The sequence below is a fragment of the Sorex araneus genome, chromosome 6 (genome assembly GCF_027595985.1).
Source record: "Sorex araneus isolate mSorAra2 chromosome 6, mSorAra2.pri, whole genome shotgun sequence".
Lineage (NCBI taxonomy): Eukaryota > Metazoa > Chordata > Mammalia > Eulipotyphla > Soricidae > Sorex > Sorex araneus.
Genome location: NC_073307.1, coordinates 54,406,280 through 54,433,483, shown reverse-complemented (window position 1 = coordinate 54,433,483; position 27,204 = coordinate 54,406,280). Strand labels below are relative to the sequence as shown.

Here is a 27,204-nt window from a genome sequence, read left to right as displayed (position 1 = left end):
AAAATTGAAAGCAGAAATGAATGAGTCATCCTCTTTCACATGCATGCAGAGATACAAGCAGGATTGGAGCAAACCTTTTAATTGTTTTTATTTTGTCATTTTTTTTTAAGTTAATACCCCAGGCCCTCTCCTCTACCCATGTTCTCCCTTGAACACGCATCTCTCTGACTTATCTTTATGTTTCTTCGCTTGCTCACTTCCACTCTCTGTTCCCTCTGGAACATGTACTTGTTCAGACTCTCTCTCCCCTCACGTTACTGTAAATAAGTTTTAATAAAAACATCCTTGCTTCACAAAAGATAATAATAATTAAATGAAATTAATACCTCCCAAAGCTTAAGGAATTTTTCTCCGTTGTTTATTCCTCAGACTTCTAAGGAACTTATGGGCTAAGGAAGGGATCTCAAAAGATTATTTGAACTATTTCCCATTTCCATCCCAACTGATCTCTGGGACTGGTTTGTCGCCTCTGGCCTCATCCTGATATTTTCTCCAATCAGCAGCTACAGACACTGCTCTGGAGCCTTTGACTTCACCTCTACATGGTTTCCCCTGGGCTAACACACCCGTCAGAAGCCAGAGGCTGTTGCGCAGCTCCCAGGGGTGCATTGCACATGCAGGGGGCATTAGGTTCGAGCCCAGTGCTATCTGGACCCCTTAAGCATCCCCACCCCTCAGGGACCCCAGCATGACAGAGTAATGTTCTGAAGGCTTCCAGACACCTCTTGGGTGGCCCCGGTGGTCCCCATCACTGGCAGAACCTTGATCCCTGTAGGTCAGCGATCATCAGGAAGAGATCTTCAGGCCCCTGAGAACCTGTTGGGAGGCCCATTAAATTTGAAAACAAAAAAAAAAAGGAAAAAGTCAGTCACTTGAAGCACTTTGAGATGCTTCATCAAGGGGACCAGACAGGAGGACGGAGGGTAGAGTGCTTGCTTTGCATGGGGGCTGACCTATGTTTGATTCCTGGCACCCCACAGATTCCCTGAGCCTCACCAGGAGTGAGCCCTGAACACCCCTGGGGGTGGCCCAAAAGCAATTTTTAAAATTGCTTCACCAAGCACATAACCACGTCTTTGGTACTAGAACTTTTCTCTGCACACAGCCAAGACAGTGCTGAGTGTTTGTACGCATGTGTGTATTGGTGTGTGTGTGTGTGCACATATGTATGTGTGGGTGCAGGAGTATGTTACTGTGTGTCTGTGCATGCATGCATGTGTGTCTGTGTGAGTCTGTGTGTGCACACATGGATGTTTCTGTGTGAGCACTCACATGTATGTTATGCTCATACGTACACAGGTGCTCTGCAAGCCTGTGGTGTCTGCATGCACATGCGTGCTTGGTGTGTGCACCACATTTGAGGAGGAGGGGACCCATTTGGGGTGCAGTGTCTATCCATCCCTCGTCCCACCACTTCCTGTTGCTGCCTACAGCCCCTGGGCAGCCTGGCCCCGCCTGCAGAGAGCAAGACCCCCGAGGAGAAGAAGCTTCCTGCCGCAGCCAAGGCGGGCAGAGCCAAAGGGAAGGGCAAGAAGAAAGGGAAAGGCAAGGAAGAAGCTGAGGAGGAGACGGACCCCCGCAAGATCGAGCTGCTGAATTGGGTAGGGGAAGCTAAGCATTTGGGGGGCTGCACCAATGGGACACACAGGGGCCCATCTGCAACCAAAGGAGAAGGGAGATGGGGCTCATTGATTCCAGACAGAAACAAGAGGTCCAAGTCCAGAAGACTTTGGTTTGGCTGATTTGGGGGGTCACAACCAAGGATGCTGGGGGCTACTTCTCACACAGTGCTCAGTCATGCCCACACAGTGTTTGGGGGACCCAGGGAATCTAATCTGGGCTCCTCTAGGCAAAGTATAAGCTCCATTCCACTGAGCTGTCTCTCTGAATGTTGCTCAGAATGTTCTAGAACATTTCCCTGCATTTGCAACCTCTTGGGCACTCCCCCTACTGGCTGTGCAGGTGAACGCTCTGGAACAAGCCATGCTGGACGCATTAGTCTTGGATCGGGTGGACTTTGTGAAGCTCTTGATTGAGAACGGGGTGAACATGCACCATTTCCTCACCATTCCGCGGCTGGAAGAGCTTTACAACACGGTGAGTATCCTGGAGAAGAGACACCTCAACACGTGGTAATTCCTAGGTCCATTACACGGGTGCACGTGTGTGCATGCGTGCGTGCGTGCGTGCGTGCGTGTGTGTGTGTGTGTGTGTGTGTGTGTGTGTGTGTGTATGGGGGCAGTCAGGAATGAGCCCTGAGCACTCACCGGGTGTGGTCCCCCTGTGCAAGCTGACATTATAGCAGCTGTTTCTCATGCTTTCCCCGTCTGTCCCTCCCTCCTTCCCTCCTTCCCTCCCTTCTTCCCTCCCTCCTTCCCTCCCTTCCTCCCTTCCTTCCTTCCTTCCTTCCTTCCTTCCTTCCTTCCTTCCTTCCTTCCTTCCTTCCTTCCTTCCTTCCTTCCTTTTTTTCTTCCTTCCTTCCCTCCTTCCTTCTTCCTTCCTTTCTTTTTCTTCATTCCTTCTACCTTCTTTCCTTCTTTTCCCTTCTTTCCTTCCTTCCCCTTCCTCCCTTTCTCTCCCTCCCTCCCTTCTTTCCTTCCTTCACTCCCTCCCTCCTTCCTTCCTTTCTTCCATTTCCTTTTCTTGTCTACTTTTCCCCCCCAATTTTTTTTGAGTGCCATGATTCAAAATACTGTCAATAACAGCTTCAGGCATACAATGCTCCAATCCTACACACAATGCCAGCATCAACCTCTGTCCATCAATTCCCCCCCTCACCCCCCCCCACATTCTTACCTCAGAAGTGGTGTAAGAGCTTACAACTGAGGGAATCTGGTTTCCTAAGTCATTAGCAGAGCAAAGTTAGTGGGAGGAGGAACAGTTCTTCAACCCCTGCATCCCTACTTTTTCATAAAAGCTATTTATTTAATAGCTTAAATAAAAAGATGTAGAACCAAGTTCCCTGCAGTTCTGCTGTGTTAGAATAACAATACTCCCTTCAGGTGTACCAATACCATGTGAGTTTTGAAAAGGATAATTTCCTGCCTCTAAAACCTTACATGGCAGAAATGGTCCCTAGTTGCTTATTACAGCTGGGTTGGTGAATTTCAAATATTGTACATCAGAAGCTGCTTTTTGTAAGAGAATCCAGTAGAAAGGATTTAGCCTATTTTTTGATGTGTCTGATGGCTCTTCTCTGGTCTTATAAAGAAACAGGTTGAGGTACCGGGGTGATAGGACAGCAGGTGGGTGTTTGCGTGGTATCCAGCCAACCTGGGTTCCATCCCTAGCACCCATATGTCACCAAGCCCCTCTAGGAGTGATCCCTGTGCGCGGAACTAGGAATCAGCCCTGAGCACCACTGATATGACCCCAAAACAAAAACAAAAACTCACTCACTTTAGAGAGTGGGCTAGGAAAACACCTTTCTTTTTTTTTCTTTTGGGTCCCACCTGGCAGTGGTCAGGGGAGCATGCAGTGCAGGGCTGGACTCAAGCTTAGACACTGAACAGCGTGAAGCATTTGACAGGGTTAGTGCCTGCAAGCCATGCACCTTCACCCATGCACCAACCTCTAAAAAACACCTTTAATTCTACTTTCAGAGACTGGGACCGCCAAACACTCTCCATTTGCTGGTGAGGGATGTGAAAAAGGTCAGTCTGTTGTTCTGTAACCATTACCTCTGGGTACCCTTTTAAAAATTTTTATTTATTTATTATTTTTTGCTCTTTTGGGTCATACCCAGCGATGCTCAGGGCTCACTCCTGGTTCTGCACTCAGGAATCACTCCTGGCAGTGCTCAGAGGATCATATGGGATGCCGGAATAGAACCCAGTTGACCACATGCAAGGCAAACGCCTGCCCCGCTGTCCTATCACTCTGACCCCAACTCTGGGTACCTTTCAATAACCTTTTTGTTTGTTTGCTTTGAGGCTACACAGCAGTGCTCAGGGCTTACTCCTGACTCTGCACTCAGGCATCATTCCTGCCAGGGCTCAGGGAACCATATTGGGTTTGGGGGATCAAACCCAGAGCCTTCTTCCCAGAAACTCGTACCCCACTGGTCTCCCTTCCTCCCAAGACTGTTCCATGGTGTATAAACTATGCTGCACCCCTTGGTTACTTGCTCCACACAATCCCTGCTCCTACCTGGGGTGCCCCCTTTCCCAGGAGCCTTTTTCGACACCCCAGAGGATTGGGGGCCTGGACACGCTGTTGGAAGCCTTGCACTGTTGCCTGGGGAATAGGTGGTCCCCCAAGAGCGGGGCTGATGTCTCAGCTCTGTGCTTGAGCCCCCCACAGCCTCTACTGGGGCTGAGCAAATGCCTTTGGGACATGTGGCCATTCCCAAAGCAAGGAGAGGGATCACCACCAGAGGGACTCCAGTGACTGGTGACATTCAGAAAGCCATCAATGGTGCAGGGATGTGGGGCTGAGTCAGTTGATCTATGGTGAGACACACACACACACATGAGCACACATGTGTGCACACACACGTGAATGCACACACATATGCACAAAATGTACACACGCACGTGTGCGCGCACAGGCACAGACATACTGCCTTTCTCTCTGCCACCCCCTGCCCGTTCACCCTCTCCCAATCACACCATATAGCCAGTGGTGGTTAAGATGGTCTTATTGGAATCAAGAGGAAGTGGGGAGACACAGTGCTCACCATGCAGATTGTTCACTGGAAACTGTCTCTGCTGGTCTGGACCGCTGGAGGTGGGAGGGCCAAATATTATGCACAGGAGGAGGCAAAAGGCTGAGCCATCAAAGTTCAGAATACTATCAACCAATGAGACATTAATAATGATTTTTTAAAAATGCATTTCCAGGGGCTGGAGCGATAGCACAGCGGGTAGGGCGTTTGCCTTGCACGCGGCCGACCCGGGTTCTAATCCCAGCATCCCATATGGTCCCCTGAGCACCGCCAGGGGTAATTCCTGAGTGAAGAGCCAGGAGTAACCCCTGTGCATCACCGGGTGTGACCAAAAAACAAAAAAAAATGCATTTCCAGGGGCCAGAGAGATGGTCCAGCAGGGAGGGCACTTGCCTTGCACGTGACTGACCCATGTTCAATCCCAGCATCCCATAGGGTCACTTGAGCACTGCCAGGAGTGATCCCTGAATGCAGAGCCAGGAATAAACACGGAGCACCACCAATTGTGGCCCCCAAGCCCCAAAATAAAAGATTGCACTTCATTTTCTACCCCCGCTAATGTCTCCGCCCTGGGGGTTGCTCCATTCTGTTCTCATGCCGTGCCCCCCAGAGTCTCATGGCTCTTCTACCGGAAATACTCCTGCAGTCCCCAACTGGCTTCTCCTGAGCAAGCAGCTATCATGGAGCCTTTTGAATCAACCAAGTCTGCTTTTGGAGGGGACGTGTGACCTTGCCTTCTCTCCACACACGCATGTTACAGGGCTCCAGATCCTCGCCCTGGGAATGTGTACCCCGTTGCCCACAGCCTGGTTTTGCCTGTGCCCCCTCTCAATCCACGGTCACAAACACGACATCTGTGCCCGTCTGCCCACGACATTCCTGCCTGTGGCTCTCTGGGGGCTCTGGGGACGACCCAGAGTTTTGCAGCCACACCTGAGACCGGTTTCCTGTTTTTCAGGGCAACCTGCCCCCTGATTACCACATCAGCCTCATCGACATCGGGCTGGTCCTGGAGTACCTCATGGGCGGGGCTTACCGCTGCCGATACACACGCAAGAGCTTCCGGACCCTCTACAACAACCTGTTTGGCCCCAAGAGGGTAGAGCCGAGAGCATGCAGGGGTGGGGTGGTGCCTGCCGGGCCCTAGGTTGCTCCGATCCTTCTCCAGTGCCCCCTGTTCAAAACCAAACTCATTCCCCTGCAATACACCTGCCCATGGCCTAGCGGCCACTCACCACTATCCACTGTCCAGCCCCGCCAGTGCTTCTTCATGTCTTCTCATCCCCTTGCTGCCCAGCTCCTTGCCCTCACCAATCCACGCTGCCCGTACCCTAATCTCCCATGAAGAATCACCATCAAGTTCCTGATCACAGCAGCCAGGATGGTCCGACCACTGCCCGCTCAGTCCTGCAAGAACCCAAACCTGCCCCCAAACTAGATGGGATCCCTGATCTCACAGTGGCTTTCCCCGGAGCTTCCCACAAGACCAACTCCATGTCCCCTCTGTCCAGAGCCCCGCCTCCTTCCTGGTCCTCCTACTGAGCGCCCTTGGAGTGACAGTTGTGCCTGCCGATTTCTCCTGCTCCGCAAACTTAGGGTTCTGTCCACAGCGTTTCCTACCCGCGGAGATGGCCCTCTCTAAATCCTGCATTCCTGCAGGTTGCCATGCCTCTCTCACCACGACAGCGTGTCCACGAGTCCCCTCAGCTCTGAGTAACTTGATTGTTTTCTTTCCTTGTGCAGCCAAAGGCTCTCAAACTTCTGGGAATGGAAGTAAGTAGGGTTTGTGTTCCATTGCTTTGTGATCTGTTGGTCAGATACAGGCAGCTCTCTGTTTTTGTGAAGCACAAAATCATACCATTTTCTCGGGAAAGTTTGTTTTCCATGAAACACAGTTGACAGGGATCGCTACATTGCTGGGCTAGAGTTGGGTTTCCACAGTGTTCAGATTCAACTTTGCAGACTTTTGTTTTCCTTTTTTCTTTTCCTTTTATATTCTTTGTCATGCTCCTGTAACCACTGGATGAGGGTTTGGTCACACTCATCTGTAAAACAACTCAATCCCAGGCCTATTTTTTAATGAACATATCTTTTGCTATCTCTTTGATAACTTTTGTTATAAGAATCCTTTTAAACTTTTTAATTTTATAATGTCTACTTTGATGAGACATTTACATTTTCCTATAAAACAAATTATTTATTTTTTTGATTTTGGGTCACACCCGGCAATCTTGGGGCTTACTCCTGGCTTTGCACTCAGGAATTACTCTTGGCAGTGCTTGGGGACCATATGGGGTGCTGGGGATAGAATCCAGGTTGGTTGTGTGAAAGGCAAACGCCCTACCTACTGTACTATTACTTCAGCCCCTAAAACAATTTACTGCATTAAAAAATTTCAAGTGTGTGGTATAAATGTCTGCCAATTTAAATTTTATAAATTAATATTTTCATTTGGGGGGTAGGATGGTATCACACCAGCGCTGCTTAGGGGCCACTTCTGATCCAGTGCTCAGGGATCACTCCTGGCTGTGTGGGGACCCATATGTGTGCCAGGGATCAACCTGAAGTGGGCAAGGCTAGTGCCTTACTTCTGATATGATCTCTTCAATCCTAATATTCTCATTTTTCAGCTTGTTCAATTTCTATGTGTTATCTCTTCTTCCAGTTAAAAAATATATATTCTTTTTTGTCTACCCAAACTTTCCTATATAATTTGTTTAGAAATATTTTGCTTTATCAGACCAGGGCTGGAGTGATACCACAGTGGATAGGGCGTTTGCCTTACACATGGTCAACCCAGGTTCGATTCCTCAGCCCCTCTCAGAGAGCCCGGCAAGCTACCGAGAGTATCCTGCCCGCACGGCAGAGCCTGGCAAGCTACCCGTGGCGTATTCAATATGCCAAGAACAGTAATAACAAGTCTCACAATGGAGACATTATTGGTGCCCGCTTGAGCAAATCGATGAACAATGGGACGACAGTGCTACAGTGCTATCAGACCACTATCTCCCCTGTTTCCTGTTTCAGTAATATCTGTTTTTATAAATTTTATTTTTTCCTTCCATATACTCCAAGGAAAATGACTTTATAGATTTGAATGGATTTGAAAGGCAAAGTCATTCATTTTTAATCTTAAGTCAAATCTTTCTTGACATGTATTTATAAATATTTTAACATTTTCTAGTTCTCTGTAAAGAGTTATTTAGAAATGCATTTTGAATTTCCCATAAATGACAACCAAGCACAAAAGTCATCTGTTACCCTCCAATTGTTGATTTCTGACTTTATTCCTTGAACCAAAACTACATGATATCTGAGGTCTGAAATGTGTCACCACAGAAAAGCTCAAAAAGAACTGGGATTTAATGCCTGGGTGGTTTTCGTTAATGATCTATGTGTGCTGGGGTACTGGACATTCTTGGCATGTTGGGTACAGTCTTTTTATTTTGCTTTTTGGGTCACACCTGGCAATGCAAAGGGTTTACTCCTGGCTTTGCACTCAGGAATTACTTCTGGCCGTGCTCAGAGGACTGTATGGGATGCTGGGAATTGAACCCGGGTCAGCCGTGTGCAAGGCAAACACCCTATCCACTGTGCTATTGCTCCATCCCCATACAATCCTATACTTACCTATGAAACCTGGTAATTGTGACTCAATTAACTTCCATATTTTCTTCAAGTTGAGTTCTGAGTGTTGAAAGATTTTTTCTGGTTGTAAATGTTTAATAGATTGTTTAATAGATTCCTTCTTTTTTTCTTAATGATTTCTGGCCGCTCTGTGCATTTTAGGGAAATTTTATTTCTTCTTGGGATATTATCTTTCTAGCCATTTTGATATTATTTTAAGACAGTCTGAATGCCAGTAACACTTTAATAATATCCTATTGTTGCAGGTAGGCTTGATATGGCTTACCGTCATAATGTTATTTATTGTTCTTTGTTTAGGGATTTTGTTTTGTTTTGGGGGCTACACCAGCAGTGTTCTGGGATCACTCCTGGCAGGGTTCAGGGCACCAGATGGGGATTAAGCTAATTTTTGCTGCATACAAGGCAAACATCTTCTCCTATGGAATCTTATTTTATTTGATATACCCCTGAACATAAAGCTGTATTTATTTTTATTTTTATTATTTATTTATTTATTTATTTATTACTTTTTGGGTCACATCTGGCGATGCACAGGGGTCAGTTCTGGCTCTGTACTCAGGAATTACTCCTGGTGGTGCTCAGGGGACCATATGGGATGCTGGAAATTGAACCTGGGTTGGCCACGTGCAAGGCAAACACTCTACCCGCTGTGCTATAGCTCCAGCCCCTGTATTTGTTTTTAAAATCTCTATAATGTTCATTTAAAATACTTTAGACCAAACGTCCCTAAATTACTAATGCTGGAGACATTTTCCTTGCATGTGGTTTAGATATTTGCCATGCATGTGGCCAATCCATGTCCAAGCCCCAGCACCACATATGGTCTTCCAAAAAAAAACTAGAATATGAGAATGAATATATTCAACCCCAAGAAGTATATGCTGGTTTCAGTAAACACGTGGTTAACGAATGATGATGTGAGAATCGAACAGTCATGAACTCCGAGCAGTGTCAGGCATCGAGAGCTGGGTTTCTGCCACTCTAGCTGTGTCACACTTGCAAGTATTTCACACTTTTGCCACAACTTGCCCTTCCGAAGCAATAAAAAGAACTGCCGGATTCTCCGAGTGCCAGCAAGAATAACGCTCTGAGGTCAGCCCCTGGCACTGCATGCCCCCACCCCAGCACCTACATATACAGTGTGGGTGGTCCCTGAGCACTGCCAATTGGTCAAGCATTGACCCCACACAATTATGGAGGTGACCCTGGGCCCCCTGGACACTGGTTGGGAGGCTAGCAATAGTAATAACAAACAAAGAGGGAAAGTAGGTATTTGAGGGTTGGAAAGATAATTCAGTGGCTAAGGCACTTGCCTTGCTCAAGGCAGATCTTAGTTTGGTCCTCAGAATTGCTTATGGCCCCCCAAGCACAACCAGGTGTGATCCCTGAGAATAGAGCCAAGAGTTAGCCCTAAGCATAATTGAACATGGCCCTGCAAATAACAAACACTGAAAAACTATGTATAAAAAAGAAGGCAGTTCATGGGAATGCAGCTTGCAAGGCCTCGAATATCCATTTCTAGAGGCAGTGATGAGTGAGGTGTAAGTCTGGGCTAGTCTATGTCCCTCCCATTTCCACAATCCCGTGTTACCCCCACATTCCCAGCGATGAGCTTTCTTTGGACCTTGCCCCACAGAGCCTCTCCCAGTGATATGCAATGAACTGGTTGGATGGTTCCATGCAAGGGCCCAAGGATGCAGCATTGCTCTGGCTCTGGGGTGTAGGGGATGATTTGGGTCACCCTAGATATGTCTGCAGAACCACACCCAGTAGTGCTTGGGCCTCTAGGGTAATATCTAGTGATACCTGAGGGCTCCTCTGGCAGTGCTCAGGAGGCTGTGTGGTGCTGGCACTGAGCATTGGGAGGGTACATGCAACCCTGGCATGGAGACCTTTCAGCCTCCTGGCCCCAGGTCCACTTCCAGCGCTTCCCTTCTTATCCTAGGAAACTGGGAGGGTTGAACTTCCATTTGTTCCACGCGCATGAAAGGTCAAGGCAGATTCAGAATGCAACATCTGCTTCCTTCAAACTCAAGATACTGATTGTTTTCCATCGCTTTTCCACTTTTCCTGGTAATCTCAGACTCAGCTGTGCCTGACGAGGCGTCTTGATAGCTGGCTGCGTGGGAAGAATTCCCCAGAGGAAATGTCTGTGGAAATGGCTCTCTGCCACGAGGCTATTTGTATTTGAAGGGGATTTTATTTGAATTTATCAAGCATCTCCTCCGTTTAAAACTTCTGTGGAGCGAGTGGGAGGAATGACCAACTCAGGACTGTAGGTTCTTCAAACCACAATAAATCTTTTCCGTTTGCTTGTTTTTAGATGGGGTGCCTTTCATAATAGAGACATGCATCTTTGCAAAAAGAAGTCACATACTGAGTAGAAAAGGAAGCCTGTTCAGGCAAAATAGAACCATTTATTAGGGAGGCGGTCTTAGGACTGAAGCCCAGTAGACACAGACTCAACATGCTCTTGAATATTGTGTTACAAGTTCACATCCTTATAGGCAGCTGGTCCCCTGGCAGGGCTGTTATGCAAATTAGGTGAAGCCAGTCAAGTCGTGATTGGCTCTTGGCCAGCAAAATGCAAGGTTGGTGAAAGGTTAGCCCAACCGTGATTGGTGTGGTGATATGCAAATGAAGTAGTCAAGTGGTAATTGGTTACAGTTTCAGCCAATCACAGGGATTCTGTTTTTTGTTAGGAAGTGGGCTCTGCCTCATTTCTTCCCCAGAGGTGGACCAGCCTGGCGGTCCCCAGAGCATTTGCGTTTCTGGTCAGCTCGGATGGAGTTTTTCTTGGGCCAGAGCAATAGTATAGTGGGTAAAGTGTTTGCCTTACTTGTGGCTGACCCAGGTTCGATCCTTGGCATCCCATATGGTCCCCCAAGCACCTCCATGAGTAATTCCTGAGTGTAGAGCCAGGAGTAACCCTGAGCATCTCCGGATGTGACCCAAAAAGGCAAAATTATTAATAAATAAAAGTGTTTTTCTTCTTCTGGGAGTTGTGAACAGGCCTTTTTGCACATTGACGGCAGAACCATCAACAGGTGCTTGTCTCCCCTCAGGATGATGAACCTCCTGCCAAAGGGAAGAAGAAGAAAAAGAAGAAGAAGGAGGAGGAGGTGGACATCGACGTGGATGACCCTGCAGTGAGCCGCTTCCAGTTCCCCTTCCACGAGCTGATGGTGTGGGCTGTGCTGATGAAGCGCCAGCGCATGGCCGTCTTCCTGTGGCAGCGTGGTGAGGAGAGCCTGGCCAAGGCCCTGGTGGCCTGCAAGCTGTACAAGGCCATGGCCCATGAGTCCTCGGAGAGCGAGCTGGTGGATGACATCTCCCAGGACCTGGACAACAACTCCAAGTTTGTGTCCCTGGGGGACATAGGAAGCAGGAGAAATTATTTGCTGGCATTGGGGGAAGGAGGGATGTTTCTCACTGAAGCACAGCTGAGTTAGCTGCATGTTCACCCATCAGACAGGCCCATGTGCCTTGGGTCTTGGGGAGATTCTGGATGGCTATTATGTTTCTTTTTGGGGGGGGGGCTATTATGTTTCTAGTTTTCTAATCTGGTTTCCTAACCCAGCTGTTTCTAATCCAGCTTCTTATCTAGATTTTCTCCTTCCTTCCTTCCTTCCTTCCTTCCTTCCTTCCTTCCTTCCTTCCTTCCTTCCTTCCTTCCTTCCTTCCTTCCTTCCTTCCTTCCTTCCATCCTTCTTTCCTTCCTTCCTCCTTCCTTCCTTCCTTCCTTCCTTCCTTCCTTCCTTCCTTCCTTCCTTCCTTCCTTCCTTCCTCCCTCCCTCCCTCCCTCCCTCCCTCCCTCTCTCTCTCTCTCTCTCTCTCTCTCTTTCTTTCTTTCTTTCTTTCTTTCTTTCTTTCTTTCTTTCTTTCTTTCTTTCTTTCTTTCTTTCTTTCTTTCTTTCTTTCTTTCTTTCTTTCTTTCTTTCTTTCTTTCTTTCTGGCACACCCAGCAATGATCAAGGGTTCTCCTGGCTCTGCACTCAGGAATCACTCCTGGCGGTGATCAGGGAACCCTGTGTGGTGCCAGGGATAAAACCTGAGTCAGCTGCATCTAGGCAAGCACCTTACCCACTGTACTATCTTTTTGACACCAAATCTATAAGTATTTTTTTTGTTTTGTTTCTGGCACAAGCAGAAGCAGTACTCAGGGTTAACTCCTGGCTGTGCACTCATCGATCATTCCTGGTGAGCTCAGAGTGCCAGGGATGGAACCTGGGTCAGCTGTGTGCAAGGCAAGCGCCCTGCCTGATGTCCTATCACCCTGGCCCCTCTATAATTATTCTGAGTCATCCTTTTCATTTCTGCTCTAATGGTCCCTAAACTCATTTTCTATTTCCGCCAGTCTGTAGTGATGCAGATGTTGAAAACCGTGGCCTGGAAAGCTTCCTGCTTGCAAAGACCTGGGATCAAGGCTCCCGGGTCTCATCGCTCCGTCCTCTGTCCTCTCACCATGGACTTAGCTCACTCATAGACAGCTGTGGCCTCACCTCCACTTCCTTTCCATTCCCCCCAGGGACTTCGGGCAGCTGGCCGTGGAACTGTTGGACCAGTCCTATAAGCATGATGAGCAGATCGCCATGAAGCTATTAACCTACGAACTGAAAAATTGGAGCAACTCCACCTGCCTCAAGCTGGCTGTGGCCGCCAAGCACCGGGACTTCATCGCACACACATGCAGCCAGATGCTGCTCACGGACATGTGGATGGGGAGGCTTCGAATGCGGAAGAACCCGGGCTTGAAGGTCCGTGGGCAGGCTATGGCTTGATTGGTACCTCTCGACTTTGGATTTAAATGGGGCGACCGTTCCTTTCTCTGGGACTCCTGGAGGCCCTGGCAGGGTTATTACTTGTCTCATGTTAACATTGTGTCTCAGGGAATAGGGAAGCTGGAGGAAGAAGAGGGAGCGTGGCAACCCCTCACATGGGCCAGTTTAATTCCAAGTCTCTGGGGCCAGAGTAATAGTACAGCAGGTAGGGCGTTTGCCTTGCATGCGCCCAACTCGGGTTCAATCCCCACATCCATATGGTCCCCTGAGCACCACCAAGAATAATTCCTGAGTGTGGAACCAGTAGTAACCCCTGAGCATTGCTAGGCGTGACCCAAAAAGCCAAAAAAATTTTTTTCCCAAGTCTGCTCTGGGTGCAGTTTGTGGGCCTTCAATTATAATAGTTACATCAAAGATCATTAAGCACAGATGACTGGTTTCTGGAACAGATATAATGATGATGACCACGTATGAAATATTGGGAGAAGCACCTGGCAGAGACATGAAAGGAGCATGTGCTAGTGGAAAAATGCCCAGCCGTCTGCTCCATGCCAGGTGTGCACAAACATTCAGCTTGTGAAAATTGCAGTCCCTGTCCTGAGCAAGAAAGGGAGCAGGAAATACAGAAGTGCGTGTCAGAGTCAGAGTCAGAGTTGGAATTTTGTTGAGCACTTCAATCCATTTGCCAAAGCTCTTACTTGTGTACGCGTCCATTGAGTAGCCCAGAGTCATTTGCTGTGTGTTGTTAACTATGTGTAATTTGGGTGATTTACCAGAAGTCCTTACCTATGAGCGCATCTGCCTTTTGTCCTCTGCCTTTGTATTTCAGTCAATTCCAGACTGTCTACTCAGTATCATTTTTATTTGTTTGTTTTTTTTTGGGGGGGCACACCCAGGGCTTACTCCTGATTCTGTGCCCAGAGATATTTGGGAGACCATCAGGAATGCTGGGGATCGAACCAAGGCTAGTGGCTGTACTATTTCCATGGCCGCTGTATTACTGTCTTTTATTTTATTTTACTTAAATTAAATAACACAGTGCACTGATGACCTTTCTTTTTTTCTAATCAGTGTGAGATACAGTTACAAAGTTATTCATGACTGGGTTTCAGTCATATAATGTTCCAACACCCATTCCTTCATCAGTGCATATTTCCCACCACCAATGTCCCCAGTTTCCCTCCCACACCGCCCCCAATCTGCCTCTATTGCAAGCATTTTTATTCTCTCTCTCTCTCTCTCTCTCTCTCTCTCTCTCTCTTTCTCTTTCTCTCTCTCCTTTGGACATTTTGGTTTGTAATATAGATACTGAAAGAACTGAGTGTTGAAAGTAGGTAAAGGGATATCATATATAACATGATAATCTTTCAGTATTACTGTCTTTTAATGAAAAGATTTACCTGCTTTGGAATTTTAAGGTGAGGCCTATATCTATCTATCTATCTATCTATCTATCTATCTATCTATCTATATCTTTCACTGCCAGAGATGCTGGGGTCCAGGCCCAGCCCTGGTGCTGTGGACATAACAATTCCCTGCTTGGGGCTACCCCGGTGGTACTGGGGGCAGGGTGGAGCCACTGTCCTCAGGGTCTGCCCTCGGGGTCCTCAGACTCAGGCTTGGCACTGTGATCTGCTCACACCTGGGGGTGCTGGGAGCCACCAGGGCCACACCCGGCAGTTCTGGGGGTCCTTGGGGTGACACCCAGTGATGTTGGGGAAGGGGAGCTTACAGTGTTGGAACTCAAACTAAGTCCACGTTCACAGAAAACAAAGACCCCTGCTCCCCAAGTGAGCCTGTCCCAAGGCGTCTGCTTTCTAAGCCAGAACTCCATACCCTGCCCCTCGCTAGGCATTGAAAGCCTTTGCTAGTGGTTCGGACAGTGCTCGCTGCCTGCACTTCTTTCAAAGAACCAGTGCAAAGGGGCCGCTCTGAGCAGAGAAAGAGATGTTCCAGGACTGAGAGATTAGTGACTCTTGGGTGTGGAGCTGAGCTCTGTCGAGAACTGTCGAGAGCCGACATCTGATTCCCCCTTCCTAGGTGATCCTGGGGATACTTCTTCCCCCCACCATCTTGCTTTTGGAATTCCGCACCTCTGATGACTTCTCATACCAAACAGCCAAGGAAAACGAAGATGGCAAAGACAAAGAAGAGAATGTGGTCAGTGGCCCCAAGCTCACAATTCACAACCCTGTGAAGGCTGCAAAGGAGAGCCAGAGACAGTACCAGGGCCGCAGGGGTTGCCTGTCATGCAGCCAACGCCAGTTCCAACTCCCACACACCGGGAAGGGTCACCCCTGAACAGAGCCAGGAGTCACCTCTGAGCACTGCTGGTGTGTGTGTGTGTGTGTGTGTGTGTGTGTGTGTGTGTGTGTGTGTATTCCACATCCTCTCTTCCATGAGTTACAGAACTATCTAGTCATTGTGGGAATCCTTCCAAACCTCTGTTCTGAAGTCCTCATGTTGCCTGTCTGGTTAAGATGGTGCAACACGATGCGAGGTGGTGAGGACGGGGGCCACTTTGTCCCACTTCCCACTTCCCAGGTGTCCTGTTTTCCAGGACACAAATGCAGACGCTGGCTCCAGAAAGGGGGATGAAGAGAATGAGCACAGGAAGCGGAAAAGCATTCCCATCGGGACGAAGATCTGTGAATTCTACAACGCGCCCATTGTCAAGTTCTGGTTCTACACTGTGAGTCCGGCCTCCTCGAGAGCTTCCGCCACTTGGCGAGAACACAGCAAAGTGTTTAAGTATCCATTGAAGTTACCTGGATTAGTGAAACTGAACGGAAATGGAGTCTGTTCTCCAGCTGATAATGGGGGCCTAGATACATCCTGGTTGTTTATTCAGCAATGTGAAGAGGGGGCTGGGAGATGGTTCAAGGAATAAATGCAGCTTTGCATGAGGAAGGCCTGGGCACCATTTTTGGCACTGGCAAAACATTAAAACTATAAGGGAGTTAGGGTTGTCCTGGCCACATACACCTCTCCCCCAACACCTCTCCCCTACACTACTCCCCTACACCTCTCTCCCCTGTGCTTCTCCCCCATACGCCTCTCCCCCTGTGCTTCTCCCCCATACGCCTCTCCCCCAACACCTCTCCCCCATATATTTCTTCCCCATATGCCTTTTCCCCCTACACCTCCCCACAGTATGCTTTTCCCGGTACCCTTTTCTTGCCTCTCTCACAGGGACCCTGTTGTGGTCACAGCCTGTCAGAGGCATGTCCATGTGGATTGAGGGGGCCACTCAGGATGGCTTGATGTGCCTGGACAGACAACTGTAGGCCCTGCCTCTCACCCGACATCCACCACTCATGGAAAGATCTAAGGCTGGAGGAATCAATGTCGTTTTCCAAGGAAACCAGTGAAAACTTCCCTGTCTGTAGTAGCTATCCCTGTTAGCGACAGGCATTTGTTTGCTTTTCTGAGTCACACTAGTGGTACTCCGGGGCTACTCCCAGCTCTGTGCTTGGAACCCAACCTCCTACACACAAAGCATATGAATTCAGCCTGTGACATTTCTCTGTGGGTGCAAGAGCAGCAACAGACATCTTCCTGTAGGAATAGATATGCCAGGTGTGGGGAGACAGCACCAAGGGCTGGAGCACAGGCTCTGCGTGTAAGAGCCCTGGGGTCTGTCCCTGGACCCCTGTGGTTCTCCCAGCACCACTGGGAGATTCAGGATAATGAGATGCTAGTGTCCCTCTCTGGTGTTTGCACAAACCTCTAGCCTACCTCCAAGCTCATAGTCCAAGCTGGGAAGGTCAACAGGAGCATCCCTGACAATGGGTCAACCCACCTGGAAATGGGCACTGGGCTTCGAGGAAGTCCGGTTTCAGGCTTGTGGCATCTCCCCAGATGCCAGTGGCTCTTTCCCTCCTCCAGATCTCCTACCTGGCCTACCTGCTGCTCTTCAACTACGTCATTCTGGTGCGGATGGACCGCTGGCCCTGTCTGCAGGAGTGGATCGTCATCGCCTACATCCTGAGCCTGGCCTTAGAGAAAGTTCGAGAGGTATTTGCCCCCAAAGCCCCTCCTAGCTCCCCTAACCACTGACTTCAATTCAGATGCTGCTTTGAGGGGGTGCAGGGGGAGGTTTTGGTGTGGGAGAGGGATGCGCCCTGTACTCACAGCTGGGTCTGGAAACAGGACAAAATCAAGTTCCCCTGATGACTCCCATCCCAGTGACAAGGGAATATTGGCCACTAACCATTTTCCTGGCCTAATTCCTTCATCTCTGCGGAGTGGGGGGAGGGCTTAGGGCCCCACCTGTGGGAACGGGTTGATCTCTGCTCTGGAGTGTTTCTCCTCAACTAAACTCTGGGACCAGGCTAACAGGCACAAGTCCAGATGCTTGGGAAGGAAATCAGAAGGCCGGTGCTTTGATCGGAGCCAACGGGACGTGATTTCGGAGGCATTTCCTGAGCATTTGGGAAATGCTGGCTCTAGGAGTAGGGAGGATTCCATGGCATTTCCCTTTCTAGATAGCTCTCTCAGCAGTAAAGGGGACCTGATGGCCTGGAATATTCCAACCAGCCTCAACCTCCCGAGCCCCTGAGAGGGTCTGGCACTCACGGTTGGTGATGCTCAGGAATTTACTTTCAGGTCCTCATGTCAGAACCAGGCAAACTCAGCCAGAAAATCAAAGTCTGGCTGCAGGAATACTGGAACATCACAGATCTTGTGGCCATCTCTACATTCCTGGTCGGCGTGGTCCTTCGCCTGCAGCAGCAGCCGTACATGGGATATGGCCGGGTGATCTACTGTGTGGACATCATCTTCTGGTACATCCGGGTCCTGGACATCTTTGGGGTCAATAAGTACCTAGGGCCCTACGTCATGATGATCGGAAAGATGGTGAGCACTGAGCCCTGGAGTAACTCATAGCAGGTGGCCACGGGTAGAGGGCGGAGTAAACCATGGGCACGGGTGCCATGCAATTTCCTGTAATCCTTCCCTTGCACTGGGGCCCTCACCAGAGAAACAGTCTTTGCTTGGAGACACATGGTCCTTCTAGATATGGTAACTTCAGAAAGGCCAGTGGATACTCCCTAGCAGGCAGGAGATACAGGAGACAACAGAACCTTGGAGATTCCCCCACAAGCCTGAGCCTGGGCAGACATTGGCAATTTGTGCAATAAGAAATGAGACGAAGCCATGGTAACATTTGCTGGGGAGCAGACCATACACTAAAACTTAAATCAAACTCCCTCTTCCCTCCATCCCTGAAGGCAGCCACAGCTTTGGACAGGTCCCAGAGGAAGGGATTCCACAGCAATTGAGAATAACTCTTCAGAGTGCAGAGAGGTATAAGAAAAGGGTTGGCTTATTCCAGTGAGCCCTTCCCCATGCTCCCCCTGGCGCATTCAGGCTTAGGAATCAAACCAGCTTGGGGCTGGAAAGTGAGTGCTGAGGCTAGGGCACTCCGCCAGCTTGTGATTGTGACCCTGGTTCGAATCCTGGCACTGCATAGGGTTCCCTGAGCATGGCCAGTCCTGGCTTCTGAGCAGAGGCATCAAAGCTACTCAGCGTTCACTGCATCCACACAGCCTTCATACAAGGAATGACTCCATATTGGGGCAGTGGCCTCTGTTGCAGTTCCTGTCTTAGAAATCTACTTTACCCCTTCATTTTCCTTAGAAATTCCCATCTTTTGCCCATAAGTCTTCCCTTCCTCTGTGGGCAGTTGCAGCCACTAAAGGATTATTTATTTATGGGCGATGGTAGAAGAGAAGCAAGAAGGATGGAGAGTGGAATAGAGAGTGGGTGATGAGGATAGGAACATTCTAGAACACAATCTATGCATTGGGTGAGACAGAAAAACGAGGAGCCGTGCACAGATGGGATGAAGAAAAGGGGCAGGTGCTCTTCACCCTAGTTCAACACTCATGACGGGTTTGGGGCAGACAGGTCAGTGAGCCAGACGGACTAGGCTGACCACACCCCCACCCTCTCTCCACTCAGATGATCGACATGCTGTACTTTGTGGTCATCATGCTGGTGGTGCTGATGAGTTTTGGGGTGGCCCGGCAGGCCATCCTGCACCCCGACGAGGAGCCCTCGTGGAAGCTGGCTCGGAACATCTTCTACATGCCATACTGGATGATCTATGGGGAGGTGTTTGCCGATCAGCTAGACCGTAAGACTAGAATTCATAGTAAGATTCTCTTCCCTACCGCCGAGCCCGGCGGCCAGTTCCTGGGGCTGGAAGAGTGGGTGTTCATTTGGAAGTAAAATATATTTTTCATTCCAGCATAAGCATCCAGTTCACTGCTGGCGACATCCATGGGACATTCCTGACTTCCTAGGGAATGTCGGTTTTTGAGATGCATCATTTCTTCTCTGAAATCCACTCGTTGGAATTCTGAGGCCCTTTAGCTGAGCCTGGCAAGCAGCCAATCAGGCGAACCTAGAGCTAGTGCCAATTTCCTCGTTTCCTTCCATTCAGATCCCTTTTCCATGCCAAGATAGAGCTGGTAGAATTACTCCAGGAGAATGAGATGGTGGGATAGTGCCCCTAGTCCACGTTTTCTATGGCAATATCATTTTGTCCTTTGTTTCCCCCTAGTACTGACAATCATCTGGATCAGCGGAGGGAAGGTGTCACCAGCCTGCATGTACTTCCAGGGCACGTGGGTCTCCACCCTGCCCGGGGCTGAGCAGGGTGGCACAGCCCGTGTTGAGAGGCTTCCCCTATATCCATCTTACAATTGCTGCCTTCGTGCCGATCAGCACCAGAGTTTTCTTTTGCACGGCACATTCTGACCTAAAGCCTCAGGTTCAAGAGTGCTCTGCTAAAGAGCTTTGGAATAGTCTCCTCTCAGATGGAAAGTGCTGCATTGATCTATCCACTGCCACATGATCAGGCTGCTAATAGTTTGTGTTAGGCACTTCTTCCCAGTTATTTTATTTGGGGCCACATCCAGGGGTGCCCAGGGCTGACTACTGGCTCTGTACTCAGAGATCATTCCTGGCAGGCTTAGGTGACCATATGGGGTGCCAGGGATCAAACTTGGGTAAGCTGCATGCGAGTCAAGCACCCTCCCCACTCAACTATGGCTCCAACCCTATTTCCTAGTTTTCTTTTGTTTGCAGGGGGGAGGGATGGGGGGGGCTATACCCAGCAGTGCTCAGGGATCACTTCTGGTGATGCTCCGGGACCATATATGGTGCTGGTGCTGGACCAAACGCATGCAAGGCAAGTACCTTACCCTCTGTACTATGTCTTTAGCCCTTCTTCTAGCTTTTATCACATCTTTCCAGACACTATTATTTCTCCCCAACATCTCAAAATAAGTTAGTGGCAGCGTTTGTAGTTTGATAAACCAGACTATAAAAATCAGAAGTGGTTTCAGATGGTTAGTAACTTAGATAAACAAACATATATACTGAAGGTTAATGTATTAATGTAGGTTTTTTGACTCTTGGCCTGATTAATTCAGAATAATTTTGTATGCGTTTGTGTCTGGGCGATATTGGTAGAGGTATGAAGGGGATGCTAATGTTGGTCAACCCTCTGGCTAAACTGGTCCTTTGCCACCTGGTTCATGTTTGTTTTTGTGTATTTCTAAACTGTGAATGTTTGTTACTGCTTCTGACACACGGTGGAGAAATATACACAAAATATATTTATTTCCTTTATTTATTTAATTAATTTATTTATTTATTGCTTTTTGGGTCACTCCCGGCAATGCATAGGGGTTACTCCTGGCTCATGCACTCAGGAATTCCTCCTGGCAGTGCTCGGGGGACCATATGGTATGCTGGGAATCGAACCCGGGTTGGATGCGTGCAAGGCAAATGCCCTACCTGCTGTACTATCGCTCCAGCCCTTTCTTTGATTTTAATAACATATGTAATTCTATCTAGCCCGATCACCAGTTCCCAATAAGACTCTTGTTCCCAGCCTTGACTACTTTGCATTTTAATGCTTTGCATTTTTGATGGCAAAACAGTTCCTGTGTTGGTAATCATTTGTTTTCTTTCTCTCTCACTGTCATCCTGTTTTCTCTCCTTCCTTCCTAAAACAATTCAAACTTCTAAAAAAAATTCCTGCTTTTCAACTGCTGTCTAGTCTACGCCATGGAAATTAATCGTAAGTTTACATGATTCATTGACTCTGGTCGAGGAACTGTGTTTACAGTGATTTCCTTTAGTCCATGAGTGAGATTCAATGATTTCTCTTCTTTCCTGTCAATATCTTGTTAAAATCTGTCAAAAGAGAGAAGAATTATAACTTCATTAATCACTATTGGGATCATCTGTCTTTCAGGAAATAGTTTCCTCTTCAGAGACCATTTCCTGAAGGATGAAAATAAAGTGGTATTTCAAATGAACAGAGAAAGAAATGATTGTACACACAATCGTTGATGTTTTTCACAGGAAAAAATAAATAGTGGCTGATAAAAAGGAAAAATGGAAATAAATGTGTGTCAACATTATTTTAATCTGATATCAAAGCAAATCCCCTCCCCCAAAAACACAAACTTCAATCTACATTAATTATAGCTTAGGTTATTATAGTTTCTGATACTTATGTAAGACATTAATGCCCCAATGCCCCCCCACCTAATTGCCCAGCATCACCCCTGTCCCTTCCTAATGTCCACTCCAGCCCAGTGTTCCTTTCCTCCCACCCCTGCACGTTATTTGTTGAGTGACAGTGTTGCTTTTGCAGACTGTGACCCCATCCAAGTGGTCCAGACCTCCTCCTCCTCCTCCTCCTCCTCCTCCTCCTCCTCCTCCTCCTCCTCCTCCTCCTCCTCCTCCTCCTCCTCCTCCTCCTCCTCCTCCTCCTCCTCCTCCTCCTTCTTCTTCTTCCTCCTCCTCCTATTTTGGGTCACACCCGGCAATGCTCAGGGGTAACTCCTGGCTCTGCATGTAGGAATTACTTCTGCAGTGCCCAGGGATTGAACCCGGTCAGCTGTGTGCAAGGCAAAAAAGCTGCCTCCTGTACTATGGGCTCGGCCTGAGACCCTGGACTTCTGTGCCCGTGTTACTTCCTGGCAGCCTGCTGGTTCCCCTGCTGTCTCCCCACTAATTTGGCATTCTTAGTCTTATTCTCATATGGAAGGTTTGTTAGCACTTAAGAGTATCCCTACCTTCAATCTGTTCTCTCCACCCACAGACAAGTGACCTCATTCTGTATCCGTCCTTCTGCCCCGGCTTATTTCACCTTGCAGTTCCATCCATGTGACCACCATGAACTGCAGGTTTTTTTTCTCGTGGCTGTGACATCTCTCATTGTGCAGATGTTCCACCACTTCTTACCCCATTCCTCTGTGGCTGGACATCTGTGTTGCTTCCATATCCTGGCTATTGTACGGTATGCACAGAGTGGCCATGAATATAGCTGAGCTTAGATCTCTTCCACTGAGGGAGGGAGACACCTAGAAGTGGCACAGCTGGTGGCATGGGAGCACCAAGTCCCATTTTTGAGAAATCTCTGAATTGTGGAGGCTGGACCAGATGACATTCCCACCAGCAGTGATGAAGGTTTCTTTTCACCACATCCACGCCAACACTATGGTTCCTAGTTTTTTTGATAAGGCCACACTCTCGGTGTGAGGTTTGGATTTGTGTTTCCTTCTTCCTAAGTGATAATGGACATTTTTTTAATACACTTCTTGGCTAGATGTATGTCTTCGAGAAACTGAAAAGACTGGCTTTTGTTTCAGCTCCTTGTGGTGATAACCTGTTTGATGAAGAAGGCAAAAGGCTGCCGCCCTGTATCCCGGGTGCCTGGCTCACTCCTGCCATCATGGCCTGCTACCTCCTGGTCGCCAACATCCTGCTGGTCAACCTGCTCATCGCTGTCTTCAAGTACATACTCTGGCCCTTTCTGGACCTTATGCAAGACTGTCCCCACATCTTAGCCAAGCATTTGGGGTGTCAGATTCCAACAGTCTTTTCCCACCAGCCTCCAGCTCATTAGTCAAGGGGTTGGCATTTCTTACGTCTCCATGCTTAGAATTAGGACAGCTGAGCCTGTACTTGAAGCCAAGGAAAACGGTTTCTTCGATGGAACTCTCCTGACAGAAATGATTTGACCAAGTTTGCTTTTGATTCATGACCAGATGCACAGAAAGCCGTGTTGAGGGGCTGGAGCGATAGATAGCACAGCGGGGAGGGTGCCTGCCTTGCATGTGGCTGACCTAGGTTTGATCCCCGGCACCTCGAGCCAGCCAGGAGTGACCCCTGAGCATTGCCAGTTGTGACCCAGAGAAAAGCAATAGAGAAAAGAAAGTCATGCTTGTTTTACAAGCCATTGCAATTACAATATTATATAAATTATTTTCTTCCTTAGAGAAGAGGAGGTCAATAGACCTAGAAAATAAATGGCTTTAGGGGCCAGGAAGTGGTTCAGTAGTTGGGGCAGACACCTTTGGTGATCTTAGGTTCAATACCTGGCATGAAAAACAAAACAAGGGGCTGGAGTGATAGCACAGTGGGTAGGGCGTTTGCCTTGCACGCGGCCTACCTGGGTTCGAATCCCTGCACCCCATATGGTCCCCTGAGCACCGCCAGGAGTAATTCCTGAGTGCATGAGCCAGGAGTAACCCCTGTGCATTGCTGGGTGTGACCCAAAAAGCAAAAAAAAACCAACAAAACAAAACAGAACAAAACCGTTATTTGAAAGATTGGGTCGAGGAAATGGCTGAAAGGGCTGTAGCACATGCTTTGCACCTGGTAAGCCTGGGCTTGCTCCCCATCACTGCCTGACCTCTGAGCACTACTGGGGGAGCTCTGAGCACAGAGCAAGGGGTGGCCAATCCAAAATAATAGTTCATATAATATGAAATCAAGGTTCTTGTAAAACTTGCCTGTTTGGGTGTGATGTGTTAAAATTTGACCATGCATCAAAAATGATTTTAAAATCACTTTTTTTTATAATGAAAATGATGCGGGAAACATCCTTCATAGAAATATAACATCATAGATCTGACCAGGGCATTAGAGAAGATCTATTTCAAATTCCAGGCCAGATAAACGATTCAGTGCACACTTTGTCCTGCAGGCCCCATGCAGCAGAAAACACGCACAGTTCTGGCCTCTCCCAGCGCATGGTTGAAAACTAAAGAAAAAAAAGATCTGTACCTAGTCAGCTTCCCAAGTAATGTACCTTCACTCAGATAACTGTAATAATGAGTCAATTCTGTTTACCCCCTTCCCTTGGCACCCCCCCCCCAAAAAAAGTTACCAACTTGTTGTTTGAATTAAAAGTTTTGACGTTTCCGAATGTTGGCTAGATCAGCTCATTCCTCCGAGCCTATGAAATGAATGTCCTGAGAGTGTGGGTCACTGGTTGGAATAGTTTCTGTCTGTTTGCTTATCTGGAGGTCACGCCCAGGGGCTGCTCCCAGTTAAGTGCTTGAGGGTCACCCTTGGTAGTGCTCAGGGGAGCATGCGGTGGTGGAGCTTGAACCAGGGCCTCCCACATGCAAAGGATGAACTCTGGCCTATTATCTTGCTAGTCATGTTTTTTTGTTTTTCCCTAAGAGACAGTAGATAGTAATATCTATACACTGCCTTCCTTACTGATAAGAATAAAATGCCCTCAGTTGGGCAGAGATAACCCCCATGATAGATCAACCCCCCAAAATGGTGCTATCTCGGGGTCAATAATAATTGGTCATTTCACTGTATCCCTTCATCTACTGCATCTCTCATTGCCCCGGGAATACTCAGTACCAGTCAATTGAACTAACTTTGACTGTTCATTTTTTCTTCAAGCAATACCTTCTTCGAAGTCAAGTCAATATCCAACCAGGTGTGGAAATTCCAGCGCTACCAGCTGATCATGACCTTCCATGACCGGCCAGTACTGCCCCCGCCCATGATCATTCTCAGCCACCTCTACATGATCATTATGCGCCTCAGTGGGCGCTGCAGGAAGAAGAGAGAAGGCGAGCGGGATGAGCAGGATCGTGGGCTGAGTATGCGCTGGGGTTTGTTTTTATTTGAGTGGGAGGGGGGTCGAGGAGGTCACACCCAGTGATACTCAGGGGTTACTCCTGGCTCTGCACTCAGGGTTAACTCCTGGTGGTGCTTGGGGAACCCTATGGGATGCCGGGGATTGAACTGGGGTGGCTGCATGCAAGGCAAAGGCCCTCCCCACTGTCCTTGCTCTCTGGCCCTTGAGTTTGTGCAGTTTTTGCTTGGGCCTTGCTTGGGCTAAATTCCAAAGAGCACTCCCAGTGGACAGTCTTTTGGAAGGCCTTGCTAACACTTCTGATGTGAAAACACAACTCCCTACCCCAGCTCCTACAGCTCCTATTCCTCCTCATTTTTTGTGTCCACTTGGTCCTCATTTCTCAAACTGATCCGTTATCAATATGATTGCAAACATACTCGTGAAGAGGCCAGCAACCAAGAGACTTCTTGAAAATTCTCGGATATACATGCAATGTTCTTTTCAAAAGATTTCACTATTACTTTATAACTTTTTGTTTTGTTGAGTGTGTGTGTGTGTGTGTGTGTGTGTGTGTATGTGTGTGTTGAGCCACACCTGGTAGTGCTCTGGGATCACTTCTGGCTCTGTGCTCAGGGATCATTCCCGGAAGTGCTCAGGGGACCCTTTGGGATGCCAGGAACCAAACCCAGGTTGGCCATGTGCAAGGCAAATGCCCTTCCTGCTGTACTATTGCTCTGGCCCTTCAAAATATTTTAATGCAGAGCTAGAGAGAGTAGAGCAAGGAAGGTATTTGCCTTGTAGGCGGCCAACCTGGGTTTGATCCCTGGTACTCCGAGGAGTGATCCCAAGCATCACCAGGAGTGATCCCTGAGCACAGAGCTAGAAGCCTGGAGACAAGCAGGTGTGGCCTAGCCCCCGACACCCCCACCATTTTATCAAAAGAGGGTGGGAGAGCCTTGAACCCGTGAGCTATGGACAGAAAGGTTCCCCTGAGCAAGCAGCTCTCATTTTTGATGTGTTTCTTGGGTGCCTTGCTGGGTGGGAAGAGGTGACTGCCCACTACAATCTGGCCACACAGTCCACACCCGGAGACCTGCTTCTGGGGTGGGAGGCGGGCCACGCTGCCCCTGTGGGGGTTCTGGGAGGCCAGCAGCTCCTCTCCCCGTGCACAGAGCTCTTCCTCAGCGACGAGGAGCTGAAGCGGCTGCAGGAGTTCGAGGCGCAGTGCATGCAGGAGCACTTCCAGGAGAAGGAGGACGAGCAGCAGGCCTCCAGCGATGAGCGCATCCGAGTCACCTGCGAGAGGTGAGGGGCGTGGCCACTGCAGGTCCCTGTAGTCTGCAGTCTGCACAGCCCCCTGCCCCAATTGGTTCTCCTGCTGTGTGCCTGCAGGTGTGGTGTGTTTCTCCTGCAGAGTGTGGATGCTCTTGGCTGACGACGGTGTGCTGGCCATGGGCATGAGGACCCCACCTGAGCACAAACGACCCAAAGCTGTGACGACCCAGAGCAGGAGCGGGGTCTGCTCGCAGGGAGAGAACAGTCAGCTCAGGGGTGGGTGACTCCATTGCCTCTGCCCTGTGGGACTTTTCCCTCTGGACTGACCTTCTCATCCCGCCTCACGTCTTTGCGGTTTCTCCTCGATGTCAGAGGTGTTGTGCTCTCAGGAGATGGGGAAGAGGGACCGAGATCTCATGAACCCTGACCTTTCAACCAGGTTCAGCTTCTCAGATGCTTTTCAACCCCGGGGCCCAGCAATATCAGCCACAGGCTGCACTTAACTAGGTAGTAAATGACTGGACACTGGTGGCTGGGGAGGGCCAGAAGGAGGAGCCTTCCCTAAACTTTACTGAAAAATGCAAAGCACAGGGCAGCAGCAAGATAGTACAGTGGGAAGGGTGCTTGCTTTGCATGGGGCTGACTCAGGTTCCATCCCCAGTGATCCATTTAGTTCTCTGAGTCTTCCAGGAGTGATTCCTGAGCACAGAGAGAGGAGTCAGCCCTGAGCATCATTAGGTACAGTTCCAAAGCAAAAACCAACAAAAACTTTTTTATTTTGTTGGCGTACACCTGGTGATGCTCAGGGGTTACTCTGGCTCTGCACTCAGGAATTACTCCTGGTGGTACTCTGGGAACCGTGTGGGATGCCAGGGATTGAACCCAGGTGCAAGACAGACAGTACTGCTTCCTTCCCA

The 27,204-nt window shown here is 48.7% G+C and overlaps 1 protein-coding gene across 1 annotated transcript in view; it reads left to right on the top strand.

The window, feature by feature from the left end:
• TRPM1 (transient receptor potential cation channel subfamily M member 1) overlaps positions 1-27,204 on the top strand; it is a 115,974-nt gene that overhangs the window by 79,922 nt on the left and 8,848 nt on the right. Inside the window, exons 13-28 of the mRNA XM_055141384.1 lie at positions 1,434-1,601; positions 1,963-2,097; positions 3,603-3,653; positions 5,625-5,765; positions 6,410-6,439; positions 11,380-11,672; positions 12,843-13,071; positions 15,136-15,255; positions 15,656-15,787; positions 16,984-17,112; positions 17,704-17,955; positions 19,063-19,237; positions 21,173-21,193; positions 22,776-22,920; positions 24,832-25,034; positions 26,185-26,317. Of these exons, the coding sequence (XP_054997359.1) occupies positions 1,434-1,601; positions 1,963-2,097; positions 3,603-3,653; positions 5,625-5,765; positions 6,410-6,439; positions 11,380-11,672; positions 12,843-13,071; positions 15,136-15,255; positions 15,656-15,787; positions 16,984-17,112; positions 17,704-17,955; positions 19,063-19,237; positions 21,173-21,193; positions 22,776-22,920; positions 24,832-25,034; positions 26,185-26,317 (2,357 nt within the window). The remainder of the gene's footprint in view (positions 1-1,433; positions 1,602-1,962; positions 2,098-3,602; positions 3,654-5,624; positions 5,766-6,409; positions 6,440-11,379; positions 11,673-12,842; positions 13,072-15,135; positions 15,256-15,655; positions 15,788-16,983; positions 17,113-17,703; positions 17,956-19,062; positions 19,238-21,172; positions 21,194-22,775; positions 22,921-24,831; positions 25,035-26,184; positions 26,318-27,204) is intronic.